Source organism: Aulostomus chinensis, chromosome 6 (genome assembly GCF_037954235.1).
Source record: "Aulostomus chinensis isolate RoL2024-O1b breed Wild chromosome 6, RoL_Achi_v1.0, whole genome shotgun sequence".
Taxonomy (NCBI): Eukaryota; Metazoa; Chordata; class Actinopteri; order Syngnathiformes; family Aulostomidae; genus Aulostomus; species Aulostomus chinensis.
Window position 1 is genome coordinate 23,060,655 of NC_141325.1, and position 27,930 is coordinate 23,088,584.

Genomic DNA, 27,930 nt, shown 5'->3' on the forward strand with positions numbered 1-27,930 from the left:
GCCATTTAATGTACAACAACAACAACAACAACAATAATAATAATAATAATAATAATAATAATAATAATAATAATAATAATATTAATAATAATAATTCTTAATAAGATCTTTTGCGGCAAACACATAAATAACATACAAGCTGAACGTTTTTTTCTTCTTCTTCTTCGTCTACCTTGTCATGAGTGTGCCACCTCCATCAGCACCGCTTTGCTTTTCTGTCCAGGCATTTTACTGTGAGGCAGCGAGCGTCAGTCACGTGACTCACGTCCACCAATAGCGGTATTGCAGTCTAACTTTGTGATAAGGGAAGCTCAGTAAAGGGCGAGCGGGCTGAAGGAGTTTCACTCCGAGCTCTTCAATGGTCATCTTCGCACGCGTTCTACCGGCCCGGCAGGCTTCTGAAGCAACCCTGTAAGAGACTGTGTTCATCCGGATTGTTATTGCTCTCTTTCGCCTTACCAGCCCATGCAAGGCTGCAGTTCCGCCTACATTCAGATATTAATTATCAGACAATCATCACTGACAGGCTGCCATCAAATGTTGGGAGACAAGGCTCACGGTAGGTCTGTCCACTCTCCTTCCGTTTTTTCGCTCAAAGCTTATTGCAGTCACTAATGATGGGCATGGCAGCAACGAATCCCAACAAATGCAAATGTATTTTAAAGGCTCCGTGGAACCATGGACACAAATGCATCCACAAACCTGTTGTGCACTGTACCGCTAATTGTCTGATGAGGTCATTGGGCAGATGCTGCAAGGCACTCTTTTAAGATGTCATACAATTAACCAAACAGTCTTAAAAATGATGCATTTTAAATCTCTAAAAATGTTTTATGGCCGTGATATTTTTAGAAGGTGAAAATTCAATAGAAAGGAAAGGATACAAAGATGGAAATCATAGTGATTTACAACAAAAAGTATTAACACTAAGATAACTAATAATTCAGGAAAGCCTAAAATTGTAAATACTAATAATCACAACAATATTAATCGTCATGACATGATAATAAAAATCATGACAATAAATTAGGTCTATGTTTTACTTGAATTTTCCAAATGTGAAACTCTGCATGTTATGATAATAATTTAACAACAAATATAATTATAGTACGAACCTTTTAAGTGGCGCGCATTGTTCCGTCTATTTCCGCACATCTGCCGCTAAATCATTGCTTTCTCTGCATTATTCCAGTCATGTTAATTTATGAAATATCTTGTCAGTTCATTGTTTTTCCGATACATCTACAATTGGTTCATAATCTATATTTCACACACGGACCGTGTTGGAGGCGCTTCACCGCGTCATCGGCGGGACAGCGAACCACGTGTGGCTCAGCGAAATACTTTTTTTTCTTTTATTATCATCGTTATTTATTTTTACTTTAAGCACAAAATGTTTTTATTTTATAAACGCGTCGAGTAAGTTTACTTAAGTTTTATCTTCATCCGTAGAACGGTGCCTGCAGTTTAGGCTGAGACAAAAAGTAAAATGAATTTTTGGTTTTGTTATGGGCTCGTTTTAAATCATATCCACCTTATTATAGTCTCATAAATCAATGAAAATAAAAGTTATGCTTTTAGAGAGCGGTTTTACTCTGATGGAACTGATGACTGCAAATATAAAAATAAAAAGAGGGAGAGAGAAAAAAATAATTCCGAAAATGTATCAAATAATATCGACAGTGAGACAGTATATAAAACCCATCGTGTTTTTAATGGTATTCGATTTATATTGAATTTTATTCAGACCTAAATCGATAGAAATATAGAATGTGTATGCAAAAAGAATTATGTAATTTTTGATAGTTTTTGGTACTACAAATACTTTCACAATGTAAGTCCACGTGGGAAAAAAAATTGTTTTTGTTTTGTTTTTATTCAAATAAAATAGACTTTATTGACAGAATGCATTGGACTATTTATTCCGCAAAAATCCGTATATATTTTTTGCCTTTATGTGAACATATTAAATATTCTTATGATCCAATAGGCCAGTTAAAAATTACGAAAGACATTGAATTGATCAAATTTAAATAGCAACATCGTGTATTTGGAATTTGTGACTTTGGGTGTGTGTGTGTGTGTGTGTGTGTGTGTGTGCGTGTTCGCGCGCGCGTTTCTGTATATCAGGTGTGACATTGAAGGTTATGGAATACACATATGATGATGACCTGGAAGAGCTGTGTCCTGTGTGCGGAGACAAAGTGTCTGGATACCATTACGGTCTGCTCACCTGCGAGAGCTGCAAGGTAACCATCCAAACTACCAACAGAAACACACACAGCTGAATATATCTTGTTATATGAGCAGCGGCGGCTTCTACTCCCATAACTATGTTGTTTGCAGAGCTTGTCAATAACTGACTCTCTTTATTGCCATAATAGCCCAGAAACGAATTTCTCCCTTGTGTGTTTCAATATATTTAATTTTTTCCGGTTAATAAAATGACAAAAACCTTGAACTCATCTGATAAAACAACTCATTTTGTGCAACCGAAATTAATGCGATGGTGCCGTATTTCGAGGACGGACTTTGCGCATTTAAAGTAAAGAAAAGAATTCTCAAAGTGTCTCACTGTAATGTGTCACCCGTGTTCAGGGCTTCTTCAAAAGGACAGTGCAGAACAACAAGAGATACACGTGTGCTGAGAACCAGGAGTGTAAAATAGACAAGACCCAGAGGAAGAGATGTCCGTTCTGTCGCTTCCAAAAATGCCTCAACGTCGGGATGCGACTTGAAGGTATTCTTTTTTTCTTCTTCATAAAAACAGGATTAGTAGCCTATACTATGATACAATTTCATTAACCCAATATTTGCAAGGAACCAAAAAAAGGAAGAAAAAAAAAGTTGAATTGTATTTTATATTAATCAGTGATTCAAATAAGGCTAGGCCATCTTCTGTCTGTTTTCTTTTTAAATTCCATTTTAACTTGGACAAACATGTATACTAGGTCCTTCAGCCTTCTTGATTTGTTGGCTGGTAGCTCTCATTGCTCCTTATACACATGGGATGAGATTAATTCCCAGACAGCAATGCAGGAAAGCACCTGCTTCCATAACAGAGAAAGGACACATTCTGGACTCACTGATAAAACCCCGGAGACTCCCTGTTTTAAATCAAAAGCTCTATTTAGGCTACAAGAAGGAATGGATTTACACAGACTCTGGGGATTCTTCTCAGCCCCAAAAAGGAAAGAAAGTATGTTCAGCATGTCTCCCATTTCGTCTGTTTGTAGCAGTAATTGAAGATATTTAATGTATGATTCCATAACAATACTCAACAAGTTTCATTTGAAAAGATCTTGCAGTCAGTGTGGTGGAGTTCAATCTGTGGTTCATGTCAATCTGTTTTTCCCATCTTGTCTCTTTTGTGACAGCGGTGCGTGCAGACCGCATGCGAGGGGGGAGGAATAAATTTGGCCCCATGTACAAGAGGGACAGGGCCTTGAAGCAGCAGAAGAAGGCTTTGATACGATCCAACGGCTTCAAACTGGAGAGTGCAGCTCCTCCATCTTCCTCCCCTCTACAGAATGACTACGGCTTCAGCGGAGCCCTGCACAGCTTGCCTACCATCTCCAAAAGTCTCCTCCCCTCCACCCCAAGCTCCATCACCCCCACAGACTACGAGGCCAACCTCTATGGATCTCCTTCCCTGGGTATGGCCATGCAGTCCCATGTGCCCCTTACCACGCCATACCAGTACACAGCCTTCCCCAGCAGGGTGATAAAAGCCGAGTGTCCTGACTACACAAGCTCACCTGAGTCTTTGACAGGATACGCCTACCCAGAAATGTACACCTCAACCTCACCGCAGCCCCCTAGCCTTCCACCACTGGTGCTGGAGATGCTGCGCTGTGATCCAGATGAGCTGGTAGTGCAGAATAAGATTGTCACTCATCTGCAGCAGGAGCAGAGTGGCCGAGGTCGGCAGGACAAACCAAGCACCTTCAGCCTCATGTGTCGCATGGCAGACCAGACACTGTTCTCCATAGTGGAGTGGGCTCGGAGCTGCATCTTCTTCAAGGAGCTCAGGGTGAGTACTGTGCATTTTATCCTGTCTTCATGCTCACATAATTGTTTCACTATTCACTGGTGCACTCTACAATTAATGTTGCTTTTAGAGACATTTCAGCTGTATGCTCCGTCCAAAGACATGCGATTGGGGACTAGGATAATTTGATGCTTTAAATTGACTGTAGGTGTGAATGGTTGTCTGTCTATATGTGTTGGCCCTGGTGACCTGTCCAGGGTGAACCCTGCCTCTAGTAGCCCGTAGCCACTGGGATAGGATTCCTTAATAGGAATAAGTGGAAGAAAATGGATGGATGGATGGGATTTTTCTCAAAAGAGATGACTCATTAACAAGTGTTTCCCACAATTGTGACTTTAGACAAAAAAGGATAATTGAAAGTGTACGTAATGATTCATTGTAAAAAGTCTTTATGATTAAAAAAAATGTTTTTATTCATGTTGAAAAAACACTGGCGACCTGTCCAGGGTGAACCCTGCCTCTCGCCCGTTGACGCTGGGATAGGCTCCGGCCCCCCCCGCGACCCTTAATGTGTAGGAATAAGCGGAAGATGACGATGGATGTTGAAAAAACTTACACTTGTAGTTGAATGTGACCTAATTCAACAACTCTGCTACCTTTATAAAAATATTGGTGTTTTGACTGACATTGTTCGAGAAGTATTATTTTATAATTTATATTGAGTTTCTGTGTGGAGCTCTGCATTACATTGATCCGTTCACCTATAGAGGGGGAGTATTGGAAACAAAATAATACAAACCTGTACAACACCGCCACCTTATGACCTCAATGAAACACGTGAAGTAGAATTATTACTTTTTCTGACAGCGTCAAAAAAAAGAAGGTAAACCCCATAGAAGTAGAATTCATGGCAGGTTCCCCTTCAGTATTAAGTTTTATACATGCTTCTAAGGGTGCATGCTCCAAAAATAATTTCGTTTTATGGCTCATTTTCAGGGTGAAAATGTTGCACAATCCTTTGACTCCTCATGCTCTTTATTCTGAATGTAGCACAGGATTGCTACATCAATCACTACTGCTCTCTTCTGCTTGTCAACTACAACGCTGTCTAGATGCGAAGAACCAGTTTGTCGGTGTGTTACGCGATTTCCCACTGGAAATTAATCCATTCTCAGGCGTGTTTGGTGGTGCCAGTGTTTGTTTTCTTGGTTAGCATCTTAAACTGGCCTGACAAACATAATTAGCAGTGAAAAAAAGAGGCAAATACAGGATTGATGGTTAATCAGTAATTATTGAAGGGGATTTACTGCAAATTGTATCGGTGACAGGATTGGGTTTTTAAATCATGTGCTTTCTTGATCATATACATTTTTGGTATATTTGCTATATCTGAAAATATGTATTTTAAAACTGTACGGTCTTTGTATTGCAACTTAGAATAGACTCCACCCACCCTCCAACATCTTACTAAACTGTCTAGCGGGATCTGAACAGCCCCCAGCTTGGGTCTTGCTGTGGTAGACCCAGCCTCAGATGATCTGGTGCTAAGTGCATGTTCTTTGGCCAAGTTCATACCAATGGTTCCCAACACAAAAAAGTTTTAGAATCTTCCAGTGAAAACTGGTGAAAGTAGATGCATCACATCTGCAGATTTAGGACGTTTTCTAGATGTTTTGGAATGTTGTGAGTTGCATACAGTCTGATTGCGACTCACTGATCTGAAGAGGGCATACTGCTATGATCAGAACATCTACACATTTCCTTAAGCCAAGCCTTTTCAGGCCACTGCTCGGATTTCTTGATAGATTTCATGGAGGGGCTCTGTCTTGGATAATGTTCCATCTTTTTTCCTCACCGCATTTTCTGCCTTCTCTTCTCACGAAGCAGTTAGTCTCGGAGGAACCCTCTCTGTATGGTGTACTAGATATCCTTGGGTGTCTGATGACTGATGGTGCATATGTGTTGATGGCTTTCATTCCACACCTAGACTCAAATATGTCTGCCCCCTGTTAACTGCACTAATTAAGCGATTTAAAGTTACTATACAATACTGGAGAAATGAGTCCTAAAACCTGGAACTAGATTAATATTGTTTAGTGTCTTGTTGCCTTGTCTCAGAGTCAATGGAATTCTAAGTTCTACATAAATATATTGACGATTTGTTCTCCTGAAAAACAAACCGTCAGTAAATAACAAACTTGTGAATTTCGAAACATTTATGTGTCACGCTGAATGAAATATATAAGCCTCGTAAAGCCTCGTATACAGAGGTTCTTTTTTGGCAGTGGTCACAAAAACTATGTCAAAATCCCATTGGCTTCAGGTCGGGGGAACCCATTGCAATGCTAAAGTAGCCGTTGGCCTGAACTCAAGGGTTGCATTTAGAGTTAAAATTTAGAAGGGCATCAAAGCAACTATGTCTACGCCACCCAAAGTAGTAGCCCCTGATTATGCTCACAGTCAGTGACATTGCTTGTAAAACACAAAATGGCGTTTCTCAAAGCAACAAGCCATATCATTAACATTGGTAGATATATAATAAAGGCTAAACAGAGCTGCAAAGGCAGTTATTGAAGAAATAGTTTCAATTACATCAATTGAAAAAGAAAGCATGGGAGCATGTACTCGATGCATTAATAGATAGAAAGGGGTTTTGCCATTCTTTGGACATTTTACTGTATCAATTAGCCACAAATTCCTTCTGCCAAGGCCAGAACTCTGCTCTCTAATGGTGGTTTGAGATAGATCCAGTAAATCAGGGCTTGTGAGATTCCGCACTATGTCTTTGCCATCACAGCAACTTCACTTATGAACATGTATATAATTTGTCTGAGGGTCCTCAGTCCTGTGCAGAACAGCAGTGGGGATGGGACATTGCCTTGGTATATGACATGTTTGATCTTTGCTTTTTGGCTGACAAAGAGATCTTGATTGACTCAGTTTTTTGAAGTCATTCCATGTGTACTGAGGTTGGTCTGTCAGGTCTTGGGTGCTCTTTGCTGATTCCTTGACCCTGTGGTGTTCAAGTTTTATGCTGGAGTTTTCACTCGTACTGGCTCTTGTGTGGCGGCACGATGGTGCAGTGGTTGGCACTGTCGCCTCACAGCAAGAAGGTTCCGGGTTTGAGCCCTGGCTCGAGCACGGGAACTTCCTGTGTGGAGTTTGCATGTTCTCCCTGTGCCTGCGTGGGACTCTTAACAGGAATAAGCAGAAGAAAATGGATGGATGGATGGCTCCTGGTTGTATCTGAGGGATGGAACAGTTTGCAGATTCAATGATTGGTTCATATCACGGTTTTAGGGTTACCTTTTTCAGTTTGGTTCATTTTCGTTGTTCATTTAACCACAACCAAAAAAACCCATATATCAGCAAAAAAACAAAACAAAAAAAAGTATATTGCCTGATAATCCAGCAATTAAAGGATTTTGAAACTCAGTTTTTCTCAAGGACATGTCACATTGTCTAGCGATGACCATTTCAAGCACTGGGAACTCATTGACAATTCTTCCAAGGCGGAGCCAATGAGCCTTCCATGAATGTGTGTGAGTGTGTGTTTGTGTGTATGTGTGTGTGTGTGCGCGTGTGAGTGTGAGTGTGAGTGCACGCGCATGCACATTTCCAGTGGATACACACAATCTGAAATAACTTTTGTTTCCCATATGGAATCCAAAAAAAAAAAAAATGCAGTTCACATATAGATCAGGGATACTCAAATACAAATCCTAAAGGGCCCCAAATATTTTTTTTCAATGAGTCAAAGGTCCATTTATTGAGATCGGTCAGGCCATATGGGATAATACTGTAATATTGTAAAAAAAAAGAAAAAAGACAAAAAAAAAGCCCTTTTCATTCAAAACAACAACAAAAGTACTAAGATAAAATGTTATTTCCATTTTGACATAAATCAAAATAAATATTTGAATTAAACAAAACCGACCCCTGTCATGAATCCAAAACAATATGTCAGGAAGGGGTTGAGGTCTTAGGTCTTTTTAAATATAAACACAAAGAACCACAAGGAAGAAGGAAAATGTATTTCTCTCCAATGGTGAATCATGGATCTCAGGAATTCCAAACGAACATAGATGCTAAAATCAAACCAAATTTCCCTTTCAGTTTAGCAAACTGATTAAAAATTTTTTTTTTTAATTGCACTAAGGCAAGGCAAGGCAAGGCAAGGCAAGGCAATTTTATTTGTATAGCCCGTTTTCGCAAACAGTTTGTCTCAAAGGGCTTCACATGGCATCTAAACCCAACCAAAACACACAGTGAAGGAATAACAGTTCGAGGGCCACAAATAGGTGGAGAGTGGGCCGGGTGTGCCAATCGAGGATCATTTGTATAGATAAGGCATCACCAAATGGCTGACCGCTGTCCCAGTGACAGTTCTGTCCGGGCCCGTTACAATTCGAATATTATTAAAAAGATAAATCATTTGTGCGTGCGTAGCTGATCCAGTTAATACAACAGGAGCGTCATCATAGCCAAGTCAATCAAACTGATTGTTTACCTTTCATCACTGGAGAATAGCAAGAGAGAGGGGGGAGGGGAGAAAAAGGCTTGCTCAAAAATGAGGAAAGTAGAAGGTGAAAACCAATCTTTTAAAGATGAATGGACAGACTAATACATGTTCATACTGCCTGCAGCCAGTTCAAAACCTTTGTGTCTCATGTGCTGTGAAACTGTGGCGTTAATAAAAAGCGGCAATGACACGGGTCATTTGAGGAAAGGTACACGCAGAAGTCCGCGATGAGGGCAAGTAAAATTATCGAACTGAAAACACGGTATGACAGGTCTACCTTAAACAATAGTGTAGTCTATCGTTTTCTGTTTAAGTGCCATACAAGTTCAGACTTCTTCTTCTTGTTGTTGATTTTATTTTCATCGGGGTAAACTATTTCGAGTGACAATATAAGATTTGGACCTTTGCTGGGAGGAAATTTTAGTAACTGGACCTTTAGAATTTTAATTGAATACCCTCTTGTATAGATCCTCGGTTGGAATGACAGGTAATCAGCCCGGAGTTCTTGGGGAGATCCTTCATGAGCCAACAGACATCAATCATATCAGGGTCTGTCGTCATCCAGCTCTTCATTTAGTGACTCCCCACTGCAGGTTTGCCTCTGTCATGATGCCGTATACCTCTCAAGCTATCTTGACCCAATTCTGTGGAGTCATTGCTGGCTTGAGGCTTGAATCATCATGGTAAACACTGATGATTTTAAATATTTCTATGATGGCTAGCGTATATGTGGGATTGTATATTCTTGGGTGTAATCATTTTACTAAGTTACAAATACAGCAACGGAAACACATCTAAGCTACTGTACATGTACACGCATGCACTAAAACTCAAACACACACAGTAGGTTAAAGATTAGACATCCATCACTGTCTCAGTGGATCATCTCCTTGGCTGTGATTACCTTTGTACGTTGTGCCACAGATAAACTGTACTATGTGACAGCCTGGGTGATTTACTAGGGCAGTCAAATTGAGGTATTATGCTGTAGAAATCGATACTGCTGTTGTGGTTAAATGTGGCGGTGCTTCCAACAATATAGCTGAAAACACCAACAGCACCAAGAAAAAATTTAGGGTTATATTTTTCTTCTGACAAAACAGATGGGTTCTGCAACAGGAACGAAAATATCACCTCTTTGATGAGTCTCAATATAATCCATCTCTGCCGACAATTATCTGTAGACAAGTCATGTTAAAACTGATTCTACCATTGGAACTGCTTAACTTACAACAACTGGCTGATTTTCTTTTGCCGTGGTGAGATTGCTTCAGGTCATTTGACCTTTTTTATCCTACTTTTTTACTCAGAGTCATCTTTGGACGTTTGGTCACAAGGCTTTTTCCTCATGTCTCGGTTCATTTACTTGTTAATTGTGTGCTTAGTATGTGTTTGTCCAACCGTATTTTGATTCTTCAGCTGGGAAAACTATTTCGCAGGATTCAGACCAAGCAGACCCTAATGAACAGAGACTCAACATTAGTCGTCAATGTTTCGAATTCCTCTGGCATGACTGTAACTTTGTCTGCTTTCTTTCAATTGGATTCTCTGCTCGTGTGCATGTGAACACACAAACAGCAGCAGTGAACACACACACACACACACACTATATATAGTGTGTGTGTGTGTGTGTGTTTGTGTGTGCAGGTACTTAAAAACAACAAACCAAAACCTTGTCAGAGCATATTGTACAGACTGAAACTGAATCTTGAAGAAAAGCATCAACTATCAATCACTATTATGTTTTCTACCGAGGATCTGACTGGTTCTGGTTGAGAAAAACAACACAATCAAAAACCCCTTACATTTTTTTTTTAAAACATTTCTTGTTTCCCAGCAAGGAAACTTTCACCATTTTGAATGAAGTATATGAAATACAATATATTTTCATCCAGGCTCCTATGGTTAAAAATCCAACCTGCTAAATTAAATGAGGAGTTTATAAGTCTTGGTGGAGGTTTGCAGTCACAGTGGCTGATCTTGATGCATTATAAGAGAAGCAGTAAAGGCTGTTTAAGAATATGCTTCAGTGATATAAAAGTGTTGGCCCACCATGTTAAAATGTCAGGTTTTTAAAAAAATTTTTTACGACAAACACCTCTCCTATAGACAAATAAATAAAGCCTACAAGTAATTGGACATGGCTTTTTACCAACATCTTTTGGCAGCAGTGTAAAGGAGTTTTTGTGCGAACCATTCACAGTATTAGCCAACGTTTTTTTGCATCGGGGTAACACAGAAATCAAAGAGAATGACATCCAATCTTCTTTGCATGGCGCAGTTGCGCTCATGTGGTGTGGGGAGAATACTGTTCATTCACACATGACCACTCAGCCTGTATTCTTAAATGCCATACAGGGGTCCCGGTGTATGTTTATGCTCTTAATATTTCTGTTGCAAAAAAATAAGTTATCAAGTATTAGCAAATTTAGTTCCATTAATATTGATTTTTTTTTTTCAATTTCTGTTTGCTCTGCAGGTTAAAGCTGACTGCAACTGATCAACTCTTTTAATATGTCATGGTGTGGAGTGATTAGTGTTTTTACTGGTACTTTTGTAATGTCCTTGTCTCTGACACAAAGACCACATTGTAATGTTGACGATATATGTGCCTTCATTCTCAGGCTAACAAGGTATCTTTATGCAGATACACAGTTGAAACACTCCTCTACATCAGCATCTAGATACCATAAAGGAGAGAAGCACAGAGTCTGCTCATCTTTCATTCCCACACATTTGCTACATGAAATGTACATATAGATAAGATACTATAATTAACCCCCCCCCCCCCCCAAAAAATAAAGATCTTGAATAATTTTTTATGTACGAAAAATTTGCTTGATGTGTTTTCATGTACTTGTTAGGGGTAATTTAGATCAGAGAAAAAAATCCTTCAGTCCACAGAAATAGATGTATTAAACACACAGTTGTCAACATAGCTTTCAAGCCCGTTGGAGCATCGTCATGATGCTATTTCTTCTTGGACACTGCGATGTTTCATTCTGTTTTAGAGTTGCAGGCACTCATGACAAGCCGTTCCAAATCTTCAACCCGTAGAGTCCATGCGGTCTCCTAGTGGTTTAGGCTTTTCAGCAATGAAAAGTGAATATGACCTGTCAATGGGTGAGACTATCCTAGAACGTTATTGTTTTTTTTTTAAATATTTGTACTTTTGACATGCATAATACAATGCTATAAAAAGTTGTCTTTCTTTCATATCTATTTTTGAGTCTTTGATTGCACAATTAAAAAAGATACACAGAGGACAGAAAAATAACAATAATATGAAGTACAGAGGGAAGTGAGGAACTCCAGTGGCATATGAAGCCTCCACCTAAATAAAGTTTTACAATTTTACTGTTTTAAAGAACATAAAAATAAACAGAATATAATGTGACTTTGTAAAGGTGATACTAAGCTAATAGAATACACATTATTACGAATGACTAGACATGTAGCTGAGGATGTAAAAAGAATTATTGATTACGGTTGTGTAAGAATCAATTGTAATCTCTTTTAGAGTAATTTATATTGAAAGAAACAGTGTAGAGAAGTAGAGAACAATAGAGATGAACTACAACATATTGTTTTGAGGAGGTTAAGATGAAGGTCACAAACTTTTATTTCTTCAGTTCATTTACTTCACACGGGCAGTCTGAAACCTAGATGGGCCGGATCCAAATTAACCCCAGGTAATAAAATAAGATATCAGGGAAAATGTTAGGTAGGAAGGTGTTTGGATAAGAAATTAATTTAATGGTTAAATGGCAAAACACTAGAATAATAACACTGAAGAAAAAATCAGAGGGAAAAAATTGGAGTGTCATTTTGATGTCCAGTTGAATTTATAGAAGAATGAACATTACCCTGTCTGAGAGCTCAGACATGTAGGATGTCATTATATATTTAAGATACATTAACGTACAACATGTACTTAGGGTTAGACAACACAAGAATTGAAATGAAAACATATTTAGCCATATATTCAGTGTTTTGAGTATGAGTAAGAATACATATTTTATTAGATGTTATCCTCAGAGCTTCATGTTGTATATGAAGTCTAGACAATTTTTACAGGCAGTCAGCAGCCAGCATGCAGTGAGAACAAAGCTGTGGAGAAAGAACTGTTTCCCTGGTCTGGATAATTACATTCCATGCAGACGATAACAGGGGAATGTCAGCTCTCTACTGCAGCTCTGCTCTCTACTCATCTACATTGTTATTAAATTGTGGGCTATTGATTTGCACAGTTCCTCAGAGGTGGCCTTTGTCATGTCTTGTGTTTGACCTTCCATTCACCTGTTGAACATGGCAGATATTGCAGAGGAAGTGTACACAATCAAAGCATAAAGGGTTGGCTACTAGAGGCAGGGGGCTGCATGAAAGGCAATTTCAAAGTAGCGGGTTTCAAGAATTTGGCAGAGCTGCAAAATAGAACTGCACTTTTGAAATAGAGGAACAGTATTTGTTCTTCTGTTTTCAAGATTTATTAAAGGGGACCTACAGTATATGCCCTTCTTTTATTTTCTGTCAAATGTATGTAATGTTAAGATATCAGATTTTTATATTCAATTCTGCAGAAGTTCCAAACAATGAGGTAAAAACATATTAAGTAAACCCCGAGGGCAAGAGGCTGAGACTTTTCCAAACTCTCAGTTTGCAACATTTTTTTCCACTGCAGTGTAGCTGTTTCTATGTGGTCATTGCCGTAGGCGCAACTGCCCCTCCGCAGACTTCCAGAAGTTAGCCAATCAAAATAGACTGAGGGAGGCCTTAAAGAGTCAGGAGTGGTAACAGCTTTTTTCAGACAAGATGAACTGAGGGGTATCACATGTAATAAGATAAATAAGATTGGGTAAGATGAAGATTTACATCTGCTCTTTAGTTATGGTTAGAGGATGATTGTAACTTTCAGAACTTTCAATACAAACAGAAAAGGGAAAGCAGTCCGCTACAATGTGCTCTCCTGATTAGCACTTCATTTGCCATCATTTTAAATCTGAGGTGATGGGAAAATGGGTGATGACTCGAAAGGAATACCCTGGCTCCTTCTGATACACTTGGGCACCACACTGGTCTGAGAGATGCCAACATATGTCTTGCAAATCTTTTATGCCCAGCCTCAACACTTAACAGAGCAATTGCGGACCAGCAGTCTGAGCCACAAATTGACCCATTTTTTTATGTGTCAAATCGGCCATGCAAGCCAGTGCACATGTCAACGGCACTTGGCTGCCTTGCTGCACTTTACAAAAACCCTCCAGCTCAAAGACAGGCCAAAGGCGAGCACTGGGTACTGAGTCCTGAAACATGACATATTTCCTGCATGATGGATAAATGGGGATGTGGAACTAAATTAAAGGCCATTATCATCAACACTGTACCTGGTGACAAAATGATTTTAGTAACATTTTACCTGAAATTGCAAGCCTCACTGCCCCCTTATGAGGCTTTGAGACCAGCCATGGTGTTCTCACTGCATATGCAGTCATTGGAGTTGAGTCAATTCCCACTGTATATGAAGACTTCATACTGCATATTACTGCTGCCTATCTGTTCGTAGGTTAATTGAAAAAGTTACTCAGCACGTTTTCACTGAAATTGATGGAGAGCTGCTGCACGGGCATGCACTGTTTGTGTGTTTTATGTGTTGCGTACAAGTGTAACCTAATAGTGATGGTTACAACTAGAGTATCTGATCTCAGCGTTACGATTCACACAGCTAGGAAGATAAAGGCTTACCAATCCTGATTGAGGGATTGTTGCTAATATTAGTTAACGCTAACCCCTTATATTACGGAGCAAATTATGTTCACATTTTTTGGGCGGTATTATTGTGTCATTATGACATAAGTTACAATCATTAAGATTATGAGGTTTGATAGTTATATTGCATTTTTTTAATCATGTAAACAAAAGCAATACAAATTTTGGATTGCATTGCATTTGGTCAGTGGTATGACATGTTTATGTGGTGAATAATCAGAACACTAGTTAACAGTCACACCATCTTCAAGTACTGTACTTAAATACAAGTTTGAGATACTTTTGCTTTTTCCTGTCAATTTTGTCTACAAATATATCAAACTGCTTTAGAAATTCAGATTTCTGCACAAACATTATGAAGTTTTAACCATATTATGTTTGCACATGATATGAACAAAAGTCCAGATGTGGTCAATTCTATCTCTATCAGGAGATTTATTGAAAACAAATTAACTAACCAGATCATTTTTTTAATGGAAAAACAATGTTTTTTTCTTTTGATTATTTTGATAACCAATGAATTTTTAAATAATTTTGAAGATGGTCCACAACAAACATTGGGAAGGAGTCACTGTGGATGATCGTGATAATAGTTGGATGCAAATCCATTGACGGAGTGTTGTGATTTGGCGCAATACAAATACAATTGACATGCCTTGACTTGATCAGTATTTCCTCTGCAGGTTGCATTATGAATAACCAAGGGAAGGGTGATGAGATTCTAGAAAATATTGTAAACATTCTCCAGCTTACGTCATCTCCATCTCTTCCTTGTTGAGCACAGTTGTCCGTAAAACTTTTGAACTAAACATTTCTAATGTCACATTTCCTCTGAAAGCTCTGTCAGCCACTGAGTGGGGCCTATGACTAAGATTATGATGCATCCCTTGAATCTTCGACAGCCATAAATGTTTTCCTCTATACAGTAGCTGTTAGATGATATGAGAGGACCTTCTAAAATGTGGTTCCTGCAGGTAAAACATGATACTAAAGAGGTTTATAACTCTTGTAGTCCAACATGCACTAAGACTCCATGTGAAGTCTAAAATGAAGATCCTCTCCTCACATCCAGCATGTTTGAGGAGTTTTTCAGTCATTCTTTTGGCTGCAGTTGAGAGTCCAACTCCTCTTGGAGAGGAAGCGCAGGAGGTCGCCAAGACCTCTTACTTCCTTAACCCCTTCCTTTATCACTCTACACCCAGACCCCGACCACTGCACCATTTCAGATGAGTGTGTAGGAGATTGGACCCTCTCTTCTGCAACTGATATATGGTTTGATTCAGATGGACAGTAATTCTGTCAGCTCCATGCCAGATGAATGTGTGTCTGGGCCTATTAGGAGCTGCAGAATTATTGACTGCTGTGTCCTTCACTTTACAGACAATATTGCTACGTGTGTTTGTGTGTGTGTGTTTGTGTGTGTGTGTGTGTGTGTGTGTTGGGGGGGGGGGGTGGTTGTTCAATTTGAAAATTTGAAGATATACACACCCATCCCCCAGAGCAGAGCTTAAGGTTAGGATGATGTGAGCATTGTGAAGACGCACTTGTCAATACAAGACTGTGGACACGGTAACACAACAATCATCAACCGTCTCTTTTATGGTCAACTCTTTTTTTTTTTTGTGTGCTACTATTCTTCTGAGATTAGTGACAACGCACATCACAGGAGGGTGAAAAGCTAATTTCTCACACTTATACAAATTAAATTAATTCTTTAATTATCACCTATAGTAGAGGGTGCTCAGGTGTGTGACCTGCTTCCACAAACCATATTAACTGGAGCATAAATGAGGATCACTAAACTGAAAAATACTATTTGAAAAGAAAACGTTCATTTCCTTGATTCAATATGAATCCAGAAGCTGTGAAGGACATTTATGGATAAATAATCAGGGACGTTTTAGTTTTTAATGAAAACTGACTTTCAGGGTTTTGAAAGCCCCAAAAAATGTATGAATGTACGAACAAAATCCTCAAATTGAAGGGTTAATTTAGTTACTGAATTTCTTTTTTCTGTCTCTCTGTCTTTTTGCTTCCTGGAGGTGGGAGATCAAATGAAGCTGCTCCACAACTGCTGGTCTGAACTTCTGGTCCTGGATCACATTTTCAGACAAGTGCAACATGGAAAGGGAGACAGTATCCTGTTGGTGACTGGCCAGGAGGTAACAACTCCCCCGCATGACTTCCCACCAGCACAGTATCAAAAAGTGCATTGCTTCATTCACTAGCACTGCACTTCCCCTGCACTCCGAGCCACACATTGTTATTTTGCACCAAAACTCAATGTATAATGACTCTGTTGTTGTCATCTGAACCACTATGGAAGCACACAAACATTGATAGAAGAAATGAGGACTCAAAAGATCTAGTTTAGGTAGTTATAATGCAATAAATTATATTAAAAAAATTATATAAATGTTACATAAAAAAAAGAAAAATGAAAATGGATTTTTTTATAATGCATTTCTTTTCTAATAAAAAATATAAAAAAAACACAAGTCTTAAGGATAATGGAAAAATGCATGTTGAAGTACTTCCTTCCACAGCTTAAACATTTAGTATAAGTAACAGATGCCCTAAGTAAATGGAACATGCAAAAAAATACAACAAAGTGTGGATGAAAGAGAGTGGATTAAAAGTCTGCCTTGAACCTTGAGTGGTGATTCAAAGACAATGTTTAGATGACTCGTGATACACATACGTCACACCAGAAACATCCAGAAAAGAGTATAGAGGAGAATAAAGGGGCTTATTTTTAAGACAGTTGAATTGTCTCTTCAGAAACCCACACAAATACATCTTGATCTGCTTCTTGAGCAGACCTGATTCCTTAATACAAAAAAAGAAATTGTTGAAATCTTTAAAACTGTTCCCTCCCTGTTTACAGCTATGCGACACGGGGACGCTCCACTGCTACAAGCTTGATTCAGTAAAGGATGTTATGGTCTTCTAGCATTTTAATTCAACCTCAGTAAAATGTATCTTTCAAGTTCTCAAACACACAGCTCACAGTAGAACTCACCGTGAATTATTACTGATGTTAATGAGGCATCGATTTTATTATATTATGAATTATATCCTGTGTGTAATAATTATTCGTTAAAATAAAAACGTGGTCCCCTGTAGTGCACTGCTTGTTTCGTCAGTTTCTTTGCTTAGAGTTCAGTTGCTCCTACAATTAAAATGGTATTTTTAATACATTTAATTTTTCTACAAACTAAAAATTGAAAACTTCATATTAGATATTAGGTTCAAGTTATGTTTAAAGACAATTTCCCTGTAAATGATTGGGAGTACCAAATGTAGCTGTCATTTTTTAAATTATTTTTATTATTTCCACATATTGACGACATTGAAAAAATGCCCCCCCCCCCCCACAACATATAATACAGAAGAAAATAATATGAAAAATCCGATCCAATTAAACCATAAAATAGCCACAAGACTAAAAATGCTTTATTGGTGCTTTATGAATCAAGAGAATCAGAAATTAACTGCGCGGCTGTGGTGTTTTCAGGTTGAGCTGTCGTCCATCCTGTCCCACGGAGAGGCGACTCTGTCTAGTCTCGTTCAGAGAGGTCAGGAGCTGGCGGCGAGGCTTCGGGCACTGCAGGTGGACCGCAGAGAGATCGCCTGCCTGAAATTCCTACTCTTGTTCAACCCCAGTGAGTCAATCTCTAGCTGGAGCGTCATGATTGTGATATTGAATGAAAAAACAACAACTGATAACTGACTTCAGTCAGCATGACGTGAAGACATTTGTTGAGAATGTTACTGTAGCGGGGCGGCACGGTGGTACATGGTTAGCTCTTTCGCCTCACAGCAAGAAGGCTCCAGCACGGGATCTTTCTGTGTGGAGTCTGCATGTTCTCCCTGTGCCTGCTGGGACTCTCTCCAGGTACTCCGGCTTCCTTCCAGTCCAAAGACGCGCGAGAAGGGACTAGGCTAATTGGACACTCTAAATTAACCGTAGGTGTGTGGCTGTGGCTGTGAGTGTGAATGTCTGTCTGTCTATGTGTGTTGGCCCTGCGACGGACTGGCGACGGGCTCCACCCCTCCCCGCCGCCGCCGCCAACAGGATAAGCAGTAAAGAAAATGGTTGGATATTGTTGGAGTTTATACGGAATAGGCTATCTGATATCTATTCATTGTAACTGTAATTTGGTATTGAGTTTGTCAGGCTGTATGTCAAGTTAGATCCACCAAGTCCATCAAGCAAAAAGAATTTTTATAGGCCTGCAAATTGTATATTTTCAGACCAAAGTAGCAGGTTTGATGCAAAAATCAATCAGCTTCATGCCACACATGCTTCTATTCAGCAGAATCTGAATAGCAGCTGTCACATTTGCTGATCATGTGTTGTACCTACACTATTTATCTATGAGGATAAGTGTTTTCCCAACTGGCCTTTTTTCCTTCCTATAAATTCACTTAATTAAATTCTTAGTGTTGAGAAAAGCCAATATTAACAAAGACATCCTCCTCTATTGTCCACTAATGGCATTCAAAAGAAGAGTAATGGATGGGTCTATCATTTGATGGCAGGACTGACATTCATGTAGCGGCTTGTGCAGATGGAAAGAGCATAGATGTGGCTTGCCCAGATTCCCAGAAGTGTTTGCTGTTTAGCGCTAGCAAGACAGGGAACAAAGAGCTTTTGAATGGGGAGAGCACTTGTCATAGGCAGAAAATATTTGCTGTCTCTGCCGGCAGCTTCTGTGTACGTGGTCTCCTTCTCCCTCGTCTTTAGAGTCAGATTTGTCGGGGGTAATTTAATTGCCCTTAAGCAGTTTGAAAAGATGATTCAGAACATTGATTCAAAACATTTAATTACTGTGTGAATGGATTTTCCAAGATGGGCTCAGCTGATGCTGAATGGCAGTCCACCGAAGGGTTCGCTATTGTTTCACTCTCTCTTTCGCTCTCTCTCTCTCCCTTGCCCTCTCTTGCTCTCTCTCTCTCTCTCTCTCTCTCTCTGTTGCACAAATACAGACGCACACATATACACAAGCACACACACATGTATGCACATGCACGTCATCCCATACTGTTATACCAAACATGCGCACGCACGCACGCACACACACACACACACACGTCGCATTAGTTATCATTTGTACAAGAAATGACTGATTTGCATGTAATGTTCAAACTTATTTTCGTCCTTTCATACTCTGAAATACAGGAAATTCCATATCACCGCTGATAAAATGAAATGCCCATGAATTAGAAGAAAATGATGGACTTCCTCGGAATGGCAGCTTGGTGTGCAAATACATCTCAGCATTCAAAAACCTGAATTGTTCATCACAATGTTGCACATTTTTTAGCAAATACAGAAAAGTCTCCTTCACGAAGGCCCATAAGCACAGCAACAGTATAGAATTTTTGGCATGTTTCAACACATCCCCGTGTTCTGACCCAGTAACATTCATATGCACAATTTGAATTTCTTGAAGAATGTCCATCAGCTAGTTTTGTGTTGCCTTCACTTCAGTACTGCTGTGTGGTGATGCTATAGCCTAATTTTCCTTTTGAGTTACGTTGGTGATGGAAATGTCCTATGACCTCCACCATCCACAAGATGTGTCATGCAAATAATCTGTTCTGTTTGTAAATTTGATATGTGCCTTGTTAAGGATTAAGTTATGAATGAAATGCCATGGACGAGGAGCAGGAGAGTTTCTTTAAATTCACTGTAGTTAAAAGTATGTTGAGGAAGTACAACCAAGGCACTAAAGTGAAGAACATGAAATGCCTGCATTACATGGCTTATTCACATCCAGTATTTAGTGCAAACAGTGAAATCTTTACTCCTGAATAAGAATTTGAGAGTGTTTGAACAGCATTTGGCAGCACAGGATGGGTTTGTGCTGCCTGAACCACCCTGCTACAGCTGAGATTCTAACTAACCCTGTTTCCCTTCACTAAGCCATGATTCCCCGTTCCTGTGTGCAGATGTGAAGCTGCTGGAGAACCAGCCGTTTGTGGAGGGTGTCCAGGAGCAGGTGAATGGGGCTCTACTGGAGTACACCCTGTCTACCTACCCACAGTTCCAGGAGAAGTTCAGCCAGCTGGTGATGCGGCTGCCGGAGCTCCGCTCCCTCAGCACGCAGGCTGAGGACTACTTGTGCTACATGCATCTGAGCGGAGAGGTGCCCTGCAACAACCTACTGATCGAGATGCTGCATGCTAAGCGAGCATGTGTGTGAGAAGAGTACAAAGCATGGGGTTTTTTGGGGTTTTTTTTGTCTAGGTGAGATTGCGTGTGAGAGGGAGAGAAAGTGTGAGTGAGATTTGAAAAAAAAGAATTCAAGTGAAGACAGACAGGTTCATTCTGGCTAATCTTTGTGAGGCTTTTTGTTGGGAAAAAAAAGTTCTTTTGAGTTTGATAAAGCTCACTCTGTATTCAAGCTAGTTTTGAGATTTTGAATGTCAATGTTTTCATATCCTGCAGAGCTACATTAACGCGACCTTTTTAAACTGGATTTGTACCCTGTTTTCAAAAATCTAAAATTAGACCAACCTGTAGAGTTACAGAATCGAATTTTTAACGCAAGAAGCACACGAATCCAACGCCGAAGAAAAGATTTTTCCAAACTCACAGAGCTGCCCAGGGGAAGAGACTATAGCCTGCAGCAACAGAAAAAATGCTGCCTTACATGACTGTGTGGCTGCGACCTGCATTATTTTGTAACACCAAATATCTTCTGTGTCAAACACTTCTTTAAGAAGTTTTTATTGTTAAATGTGGTGCTAAGTGAGCCAACGCTGAACTCTCGAATTACAGGTATGATACTGTTCACATGGAACCATCTAGTGGATGATTACTTCTTGAGCTATGATGGAGTTTTTTTCAGATGGATTTTATTGGCTCTTTTTAGAGCATGAAAATTGGAAATAAGGATTTTTTTTTTTTTTTGTAAATCAAAAAGTTGGACGTGACTTTGGTATTCCAGAAAATTCGTATTTTATTTTTATGACATTCTTGAAAGAGTGCGGATCAATTCTCTCAGTTATAACCTTCTTAAAAATAACAATGTGGTCCAGTATAATTTTGATGTCACTATATTGATACTTTACGCCAAAAGACAGAGATGGTAAAACAGTTGTCCTTCTAAAATATTACAAAAAAAATCAGAAATTTTAAGAAAAAGTGAGATTTAAAAGGTGAGGAAATAAATGACGATAGCATTTTGCTGTATTTCTTTTTAAGGAAAGCCAAAAAAAGCAACAACAGCAAAAAAAATCTTGAAGCCCTTCAGTTTTTCACTACATAGACATTCCAATCTTACACAAAGAGAAAATATGTTGGTGTCAGTATTTGATTTCAAGCTTATTTCATTTGTTTTTTGGAAAATTTGTATTGATGGATTTAAGTCTCCAAAACAACGGACCCTTAGATATAGGTAGTAGGCAGACTTTTCAATAAAGTTACGAGATGTGGACAGCAATTCAACTGATATGAGATTGTGACGGCTAACAGAATTATATTTGCACTAAATTAACGGGGTGCTGGCTCAGTACCGTCTGAATGTATTACCCTGTCATTGGCTCTGACCCAAACTCATTGGTTCTGAATAACTGTCAATTTTTTTTAAAGGATCTCAATTCTCTGAAACAGTTGGGCACCATTTTTTTTTCACCATAGTTTGTCAAACAGGAGGAATACAGCGTTCCTGTGGGGGAAGAAAAAAAAAACTAATCAAGGGAGTAATACAGCATTTATTTTGGGGTATTCCAACTCAAATTACATTTGATTTCACTTCCATTACTGGTGGGTGAACGATCAACAAATTGCTGCAGTGGTTAAAGGATTATATTTTTGTCATTGTCGTCTGAAAAAAAAAAGACTAATAACTGATGTTGATAAAACTGTCAATATTCCCAAATGTCCTCGTCACATCTGTGGTTCCCCAGGCCAAACCATGTCATGAATATGTCCTGTAATTTCTTTAGAAAGGCTCAGTAATTTCCTAAAACTATGTGGGGATTGTAGTTTTAGCTGTCAGAGGAATTTGTGCACTTGTTAGGGACTATTTTCAGCAGCAGAATGATACACTTTTTTCGTAGTACTATATTCTAGTATTTCAGGAGTATTTCAGGACCAGAGTAATCTGTATTATCCTGCAACAGAAATTCACTTAATTTAACAAGCGTCAGACTTATGTCAGCCAGTTTCTAGTTTTGGAGGTTTGTCATTTTTTTGGGTTATTTGTTTTCTTCACCAATAAATAGTTACTGGTGAATTACGTGTGATATATCTTGAGTCAACACAGTAGATACAGTGGTGGTTGCTGGGAGCAGGACATGTCTGGTGACATATTGGATTTGGAAAGCTAAATGATGGCTCAGAGTATGGAAATAACACATTGGACTTTGTCTTTCTTGTGGCCAGTGTGTTACCTGTGGCACTTTGTGTTGAAAAGCAACCATTTGAGTTATTTTTTTTTAGTTTATTTGTTTTTTTCCCTCCCCGAACTCTTATCATGTATTAAAGCTCATCTTAAATCTCTCAGCGATGATGACAATGTAAATGACATTCACTGTCACCAGGATCAACTGCAAAACAAAGACACAGTTAATGCAGTGTTTGTAATATTGTGCAGCTCAACTTTCTCACTGTGGACATTTGAAATCATTCCTTCAACGTCGATTTACATGGAGGTGTCAAGTCATTTCAAGGTGTCGTAGACAATCACTCCGCCTGCCTTAACTAAATGTCTGCCTAAAAACACACACAGACCTACACCAACACCTTGGTTTTTCCAGTTGAGACTGTTGTGTGTTCACATTCTGTACAGTATATTTATGTTGTGAAGTGAATATCTGCTGCAAGATGAAGATACATTTCAACACTGAAAAAGTTCTCTGCTTTATGTTAAGGTCAAATTGCTACTGTTGTGGAACTAAATCTCTTGATATTGCCTTTGTTGTTTTTGTTTTTTTGCTCGTTTCACTTTTGTTTTCTTGTGGGTTGACAGTCGGTCCTATCCTAATCTCCCAAATGAGAAAGTGACCAAAGCGTTTTGTTTCTTTTAAATATATTTTATTGTAATAGTATCACACCAATAAAGTTCAATAAAATATAGCTCAACCTGTGTGTTGGCTATCATTCATTCAATTTCATGAATTTCATGCTTATGTACAAGTTGAATACAGCAGTCGTGGTGTGGCCATTCACTAGCCTTGTCTGACGTAAAATGTTTAAAAAAAAAAAACACTTGATCATTCACACCAGTTACTTTCTAAAACACTAAAATCTGCTTTAGAAACAAGTCATTGCTAGAAATTCAAAATGTACTGCCTCTAAAATAGAGTAACCTTACTGTCAATCGTAATAGCCTCAATAAAATATAAAACCCTTTATTTTAACAACAAATGATGACATTTGGAACATCTGGACATTGATAATAATTCTATTCCTCAAATCTCCATCCCCAAATATATGGATGAAAACTGTTGTCTGCAATCAAAGAGACAATTTGTGAGCACTTGAACAAGCTAGCATCGGTCAGTCGTGTTCTGTTACATTACCTTGTTCTGTGAGAGGCAGTAACCATCCTCCAGAGGATAAATTAGCTCATACGACCAGAAATTTGGAAACAAAAATAGTTTTATGCCCCCAGATGTTTACTGCCTGGTGGCCAAGTGTCTTTTATTGCCTCCGTATACAGGCCACTCTAAGTGGAAGACTAACTCTGGACGATGTATGTGTATCTGTCATCTCACTCTATGAATCATTATGCAAGGTTTGTCCCATTAGTGAAGTGCAGCACGAAGATTTGTCCTGTATCTCAAGCGAAGGAAATTCATATTTTTAGGTCCCGAGCACTCAGCAAAGCAACAATCGTTTGTCCTGTTTCTTCGAATATGGGCGGACACCTTAATGTTCTGGTAACATTACTGCCCCCCAGTGGATTGGAGTGTGAATCACTAGCTCGTCTCAGATTGCTACAAATAGTACCTTTAAGAGAACACATTTTTGACCCTCTGAGAACTTCTGGAATTTTGTCGCGAACATCAACACTTTACAGTTATGCTATACATCACCTACTACATGAGTCCAGGTAAGCCGGGCTAGCTAGCTAGAAACCGCTTTTGTATTCACAGACACTCAGCATGTAGACAGTTTGTCAGAAAGATGTTGGAATCAACATCAGATATACACTAAATTTTAGTCGATGATTAAAATCAGGTTAGCATTAAAATCCAACACTCATATGACATTGAATGCCAACATTGTACTTGTAGAGACACTTATCCTGAAAAATGCATTTGCCTTTCAGGTACTCACAAACTAGAGTTGTGAGCTCATAAAAATGTCTTTTTTTTTTCTTCCTGCGTTACTTAAAAGACAGCTGCGTATATTCAGCTCGAGCTAATACATTGCAACTGACTGCTAACAACACAAAAAACTACAAAAAAATGTATAAACTTTTAACTAGTCAGTTGCCACTACTGTTATGCTAAATATTTGTGACTGGCTTCTTTTGCAGTGTGGAGTCACACAGAAGCAATGCAAGTGGGGGAAAAAAAATAAAACAAAACAAATCTATTTATGAGTATTTGAAAGACATTTTTATATAAAGTATAACTATAAACTTACTAAATATCAGAATTACAAGTTGTCCAAATTTCAGGTTACATGGATGTTAACATTATGATGTTTGGAAGACAGATTTTGGTTGGTTAACACCGCAATTTACTTAAAAACAACAACAAAATATCAGTGTCAGCTGTTGTCAGGCGACATGATTTGTTCAGCTGACTTTATGACCTACATTCAGCATAATGTAAGGATGTTGCTAGCCATATTGGAAGAAGCTTTTAGTGCTCACAACTGTTGGATAGAAAGTGCAGTATCAAAATGGCTGCTACTCGTACTATTACAGCGCGACAAGAATCTTGTATGATGCTAACAGAAGAGAGCGCTACTCTTACAGAAACACAATTAGCACACTTTCCAGCAAGACATCCATGATGACATTGCATTTAAATAGTACCAATCACCAGTAATATCATGTATTGCGATCGTATGCCTATTAAGGCTGCTATTTTTTATGTAAAAAGAGAGTTTTCGTTTGAGGAGAGAACAGACATTTGCACAAACAAAATCACGGAGGAAATGACATGTTCCACATTTTGTAGCAACCATAACAAGGTACCATCATCATGGAGGTCCAGTAGAAAACTCAGTTCATGGTCAGATAACTGTCTTGAGCGTTAAATCTGGTAAAGCTGGTGCCTCTGTTGCTAGGCAAGACGAAGTATTCGATAAAAGCATCTACAAACATATCTGTCTGTGCAGATGCAGCAGCCTGACTTTATTGGGACCAAGCAGTAAAGTTATGGAGATACCCCGTTGTGTTTTTGTTTCCTTTTGTTGGGCTACTGCGCTTCTTTTTCCTCAGCTTCAGGCTAAAGTGTCTACTGAAGCTCATAAAACCCTGTAGTAAAAAGCACAGAAATCTGAATTGCTTCACCAAGTTTCATGTCTGCACCTTGAGCAATTAGGCAGGCTTGGGCAAATGAGGAGTGGGTGGGGGGGGGACCATGGATCCAAATCGGAAGACATGAAGAGTACGAAAGGTGTTCTGGGTAGGACAAAAATAAGTAAAAAAATAAATAAATAAAAATCTCAGAATCAATCTTTTTTTGTTTTTGTTTTGGAACTGAATTGTTTTGAATTGCTCTTACAGCCCTAGATGATCAGACTGGAACATTGAGCCCCACAGTTGTTCAACCTTTTGCGTCAGGACTTTAGGTAAAGACGACAGCCTAAACTTGTTTCTGTTGTAGATTCTACATATGTAGCACAGTATTCCAGGGGAACCTGCCCCTGTAGGCACCCTTACCACTGTTTCTGCTGATAAATAAAAGAAAGGATTTGGCTAATGTAGCGCAGAAGGGACAATGTGTTTTTGTAGGCCAACCTGTAAGTTAGCACTGCAATTGGCTCCCTCCAGCAAAAGCAAACAGGATTTTTACACTGGATTTTGGTGTTTCGCAAAATATTCCTTGTGTTTGGGCAAAAATTAATGGGACACAGGTTTTGTTTTGCAAGATAATCTTCAGTAATTAACACCACTTCATGTTACGAGAAGTATGAATGTCATTGTTTGAGGTAACATATGAACTACACCACAAACACATGATGTAACCGCCGCTCATCTTTACACTTCTTTTGTTTTTGGAGAGACACATTTTTATTTGATTACAACAACCTCTGGAGTCTCATTTAACCATTTGTTAGAAACCACTAGACTAAGCTCTGAAATTCATGGTGCGGTTGGTGGTTGTAGAGCAAAACGCATAAAAAACAAAAAAAAACACTGATATTGAGATGAGGAAACCAGAAATTCAACAACACTGACCCCTACCAATTTGATGGAAACTTAAGATGCTCTTCGGAGGTCACCTCACAAAAGTTATTAGTTTAAAATTTATTAGAAGCATAACCTTCACTCAACATCCAAAAAGTAAGTGCTGGTGTATTTCAGTGATATTTGGATGTATCCGTAGTATGACTTGGTACGCCTCCCCAAGGATGTGCAAAAATTCAATGTCATTTGACCAATAGGAGGTGGTGCAGAGAGCAAAAATCTTTGGTCATCTGACAAAAAACTTGGTATCAGTGCTTAAAGCTATTATGACTACTGTTGCCTGCTGAACTGCTTGGCCCCTCATGGCTGACTGCAGCTGTATTTACGGTTTTTGATTCCTGTTGCAAATATCTCTCCCTCCACTCGAGGGCAGTTGAGGTGACTGGAGTTTCATTAAGAAAAGCAACATTACATTGATCATTCATTTGGACACGTATACGGTACTCAGTGATGTATTTCTGATCAGGTAAATCTGTTCCAGTTTACTGCTGCAATGAGCCACTGTTCTAATCGACATGGCAAATAAATCTCACTTATGTACATAAGTTGTAGAGCTGAGAACTTCAAGTGCGGCCGAGATAAGAGTTTGTTACATCAGCCAAATTTTTGTTGCAGGACACAACAAAGGCCGGGTGTTAAAAAAGTTTGAGATCAGCTTGTCTGTGTGGAGATGAAGGGTTTATTGTTGATCTGATCTGAGAACAGAACAGCTGCAGTGAAGAGAAAGGTTGCGCTCACGTCTTCATCTTTCCATCAGTCGGACTTTCCATACATCAGCAGAATGTTGGTGTGTGTGGTGGTGATGCACTTCGGGTGTGCACACATGTCCAGTTTTACCCCCCTTCAATGTGATGAATTCTTTAAGTGTATTGAGTATCAGGATGCGCTCCATTTGCAGTTCAACAACCTGTGTTGAAATATAGAGAAAGGTATTAGCTAGGACTGCATCGGAACATTTAATGTTTTAGCATCGCAAGAGAGCGTTTGTGTTCAAAAGAGGAAAAAAAGAGGGGAGAAAGCTGAAAGGCAGAGTGAGAGAGAGCGCAGGTGTTCGAGTGGTTGATGGCTGATGGTGTGAATAGCCAGACACATCCATTCCTGATTAGGGGAATGAACTCTGTCTTTGTCTCATCAGTCAACAATGAACTCCCAGCACCACTTAAACACCATCCATCAGGCGTTCTTCACAGACAGCAAAATATTTAATGAATGATTTTAAAACTTCATTCTTGTGACTGCCAGGCAATTGAGAGCCATTGGCAGTG

The 27,930-nt window shown here is 39.1% G+C and overlaps 2 protein-coding genes across 3 annotated transcripts in view; one reads left to right on the forward strand and one right to left on the reverse strand.

Annotated features, from left to right (window-relative positions):
- Positions 1-357: 357 nt before the first annotated feature.
- On the forward strand, positions 358-23,370 carry LOC147260472 (nuclear receptor subfamily 5 group A member 2-like). Its single transcript, XM_086207080.1, has 7 exons — positions 358-559; positions 2,131-2,249; positions 2,599-2,740; positions 3,378-4,033; positions 16,322-16,441; positions 17,797-17,944; positions 20,238-23,370. Exons 1-7 carry the CDS (start codon positions 466-468, stop codon positions 20,489-20,491), a joined length of 1,533 nt encoding a protein of 510 aa, XP_086063206.1. The 5' UTR covers positions 358-465; the 3' UTR covers positions 20,492-23,370.
- The window catches only part of adgrd2 (adhesion G protein-coupled receptor D2), a 43,245-nt gene continuing 38,485 nt past the window's right edge, over positions 23,171-27,930 (reverse strand). For both annotated transcript variants that reach the window (XM_086207079.1, XM_086207078.1), the window contains exon 25: positions 23,171-27,572. In XM_086207079.1, the coding sequence (XP_086063205.1) occupies positions 27,565-27,572 (8 nt within the window). In that variant the 3' untranslated portion in view covers positions 23,171-27,564. The remainder of the gene's footprint in view (positions 27,573-27,930) is intronic.

Coding starts and splice junctions, on each gene's coding strand:
- LOC147260472 (XM_086207080.1), top strand. CDS start 466: ATGCAAGGCTGCAGTTCCGCCTACATTCAGATATTAATTATCAGACAA. Junction 16,442..17,796: donor TGTTGGTGACTGGCCAGGAG/GTAACAACTCCC, acceptor TGGTGTTTTCAG/GTTGAGCTGTCGTCCATCCT. Junction 17,945..20,237: donor CCTACTCTTGTTCAACCCCA/GTGAGTCAATCT, acceptor TCCTGTGTGCAG/ATGTGAAGCTGCTGGAGAAC.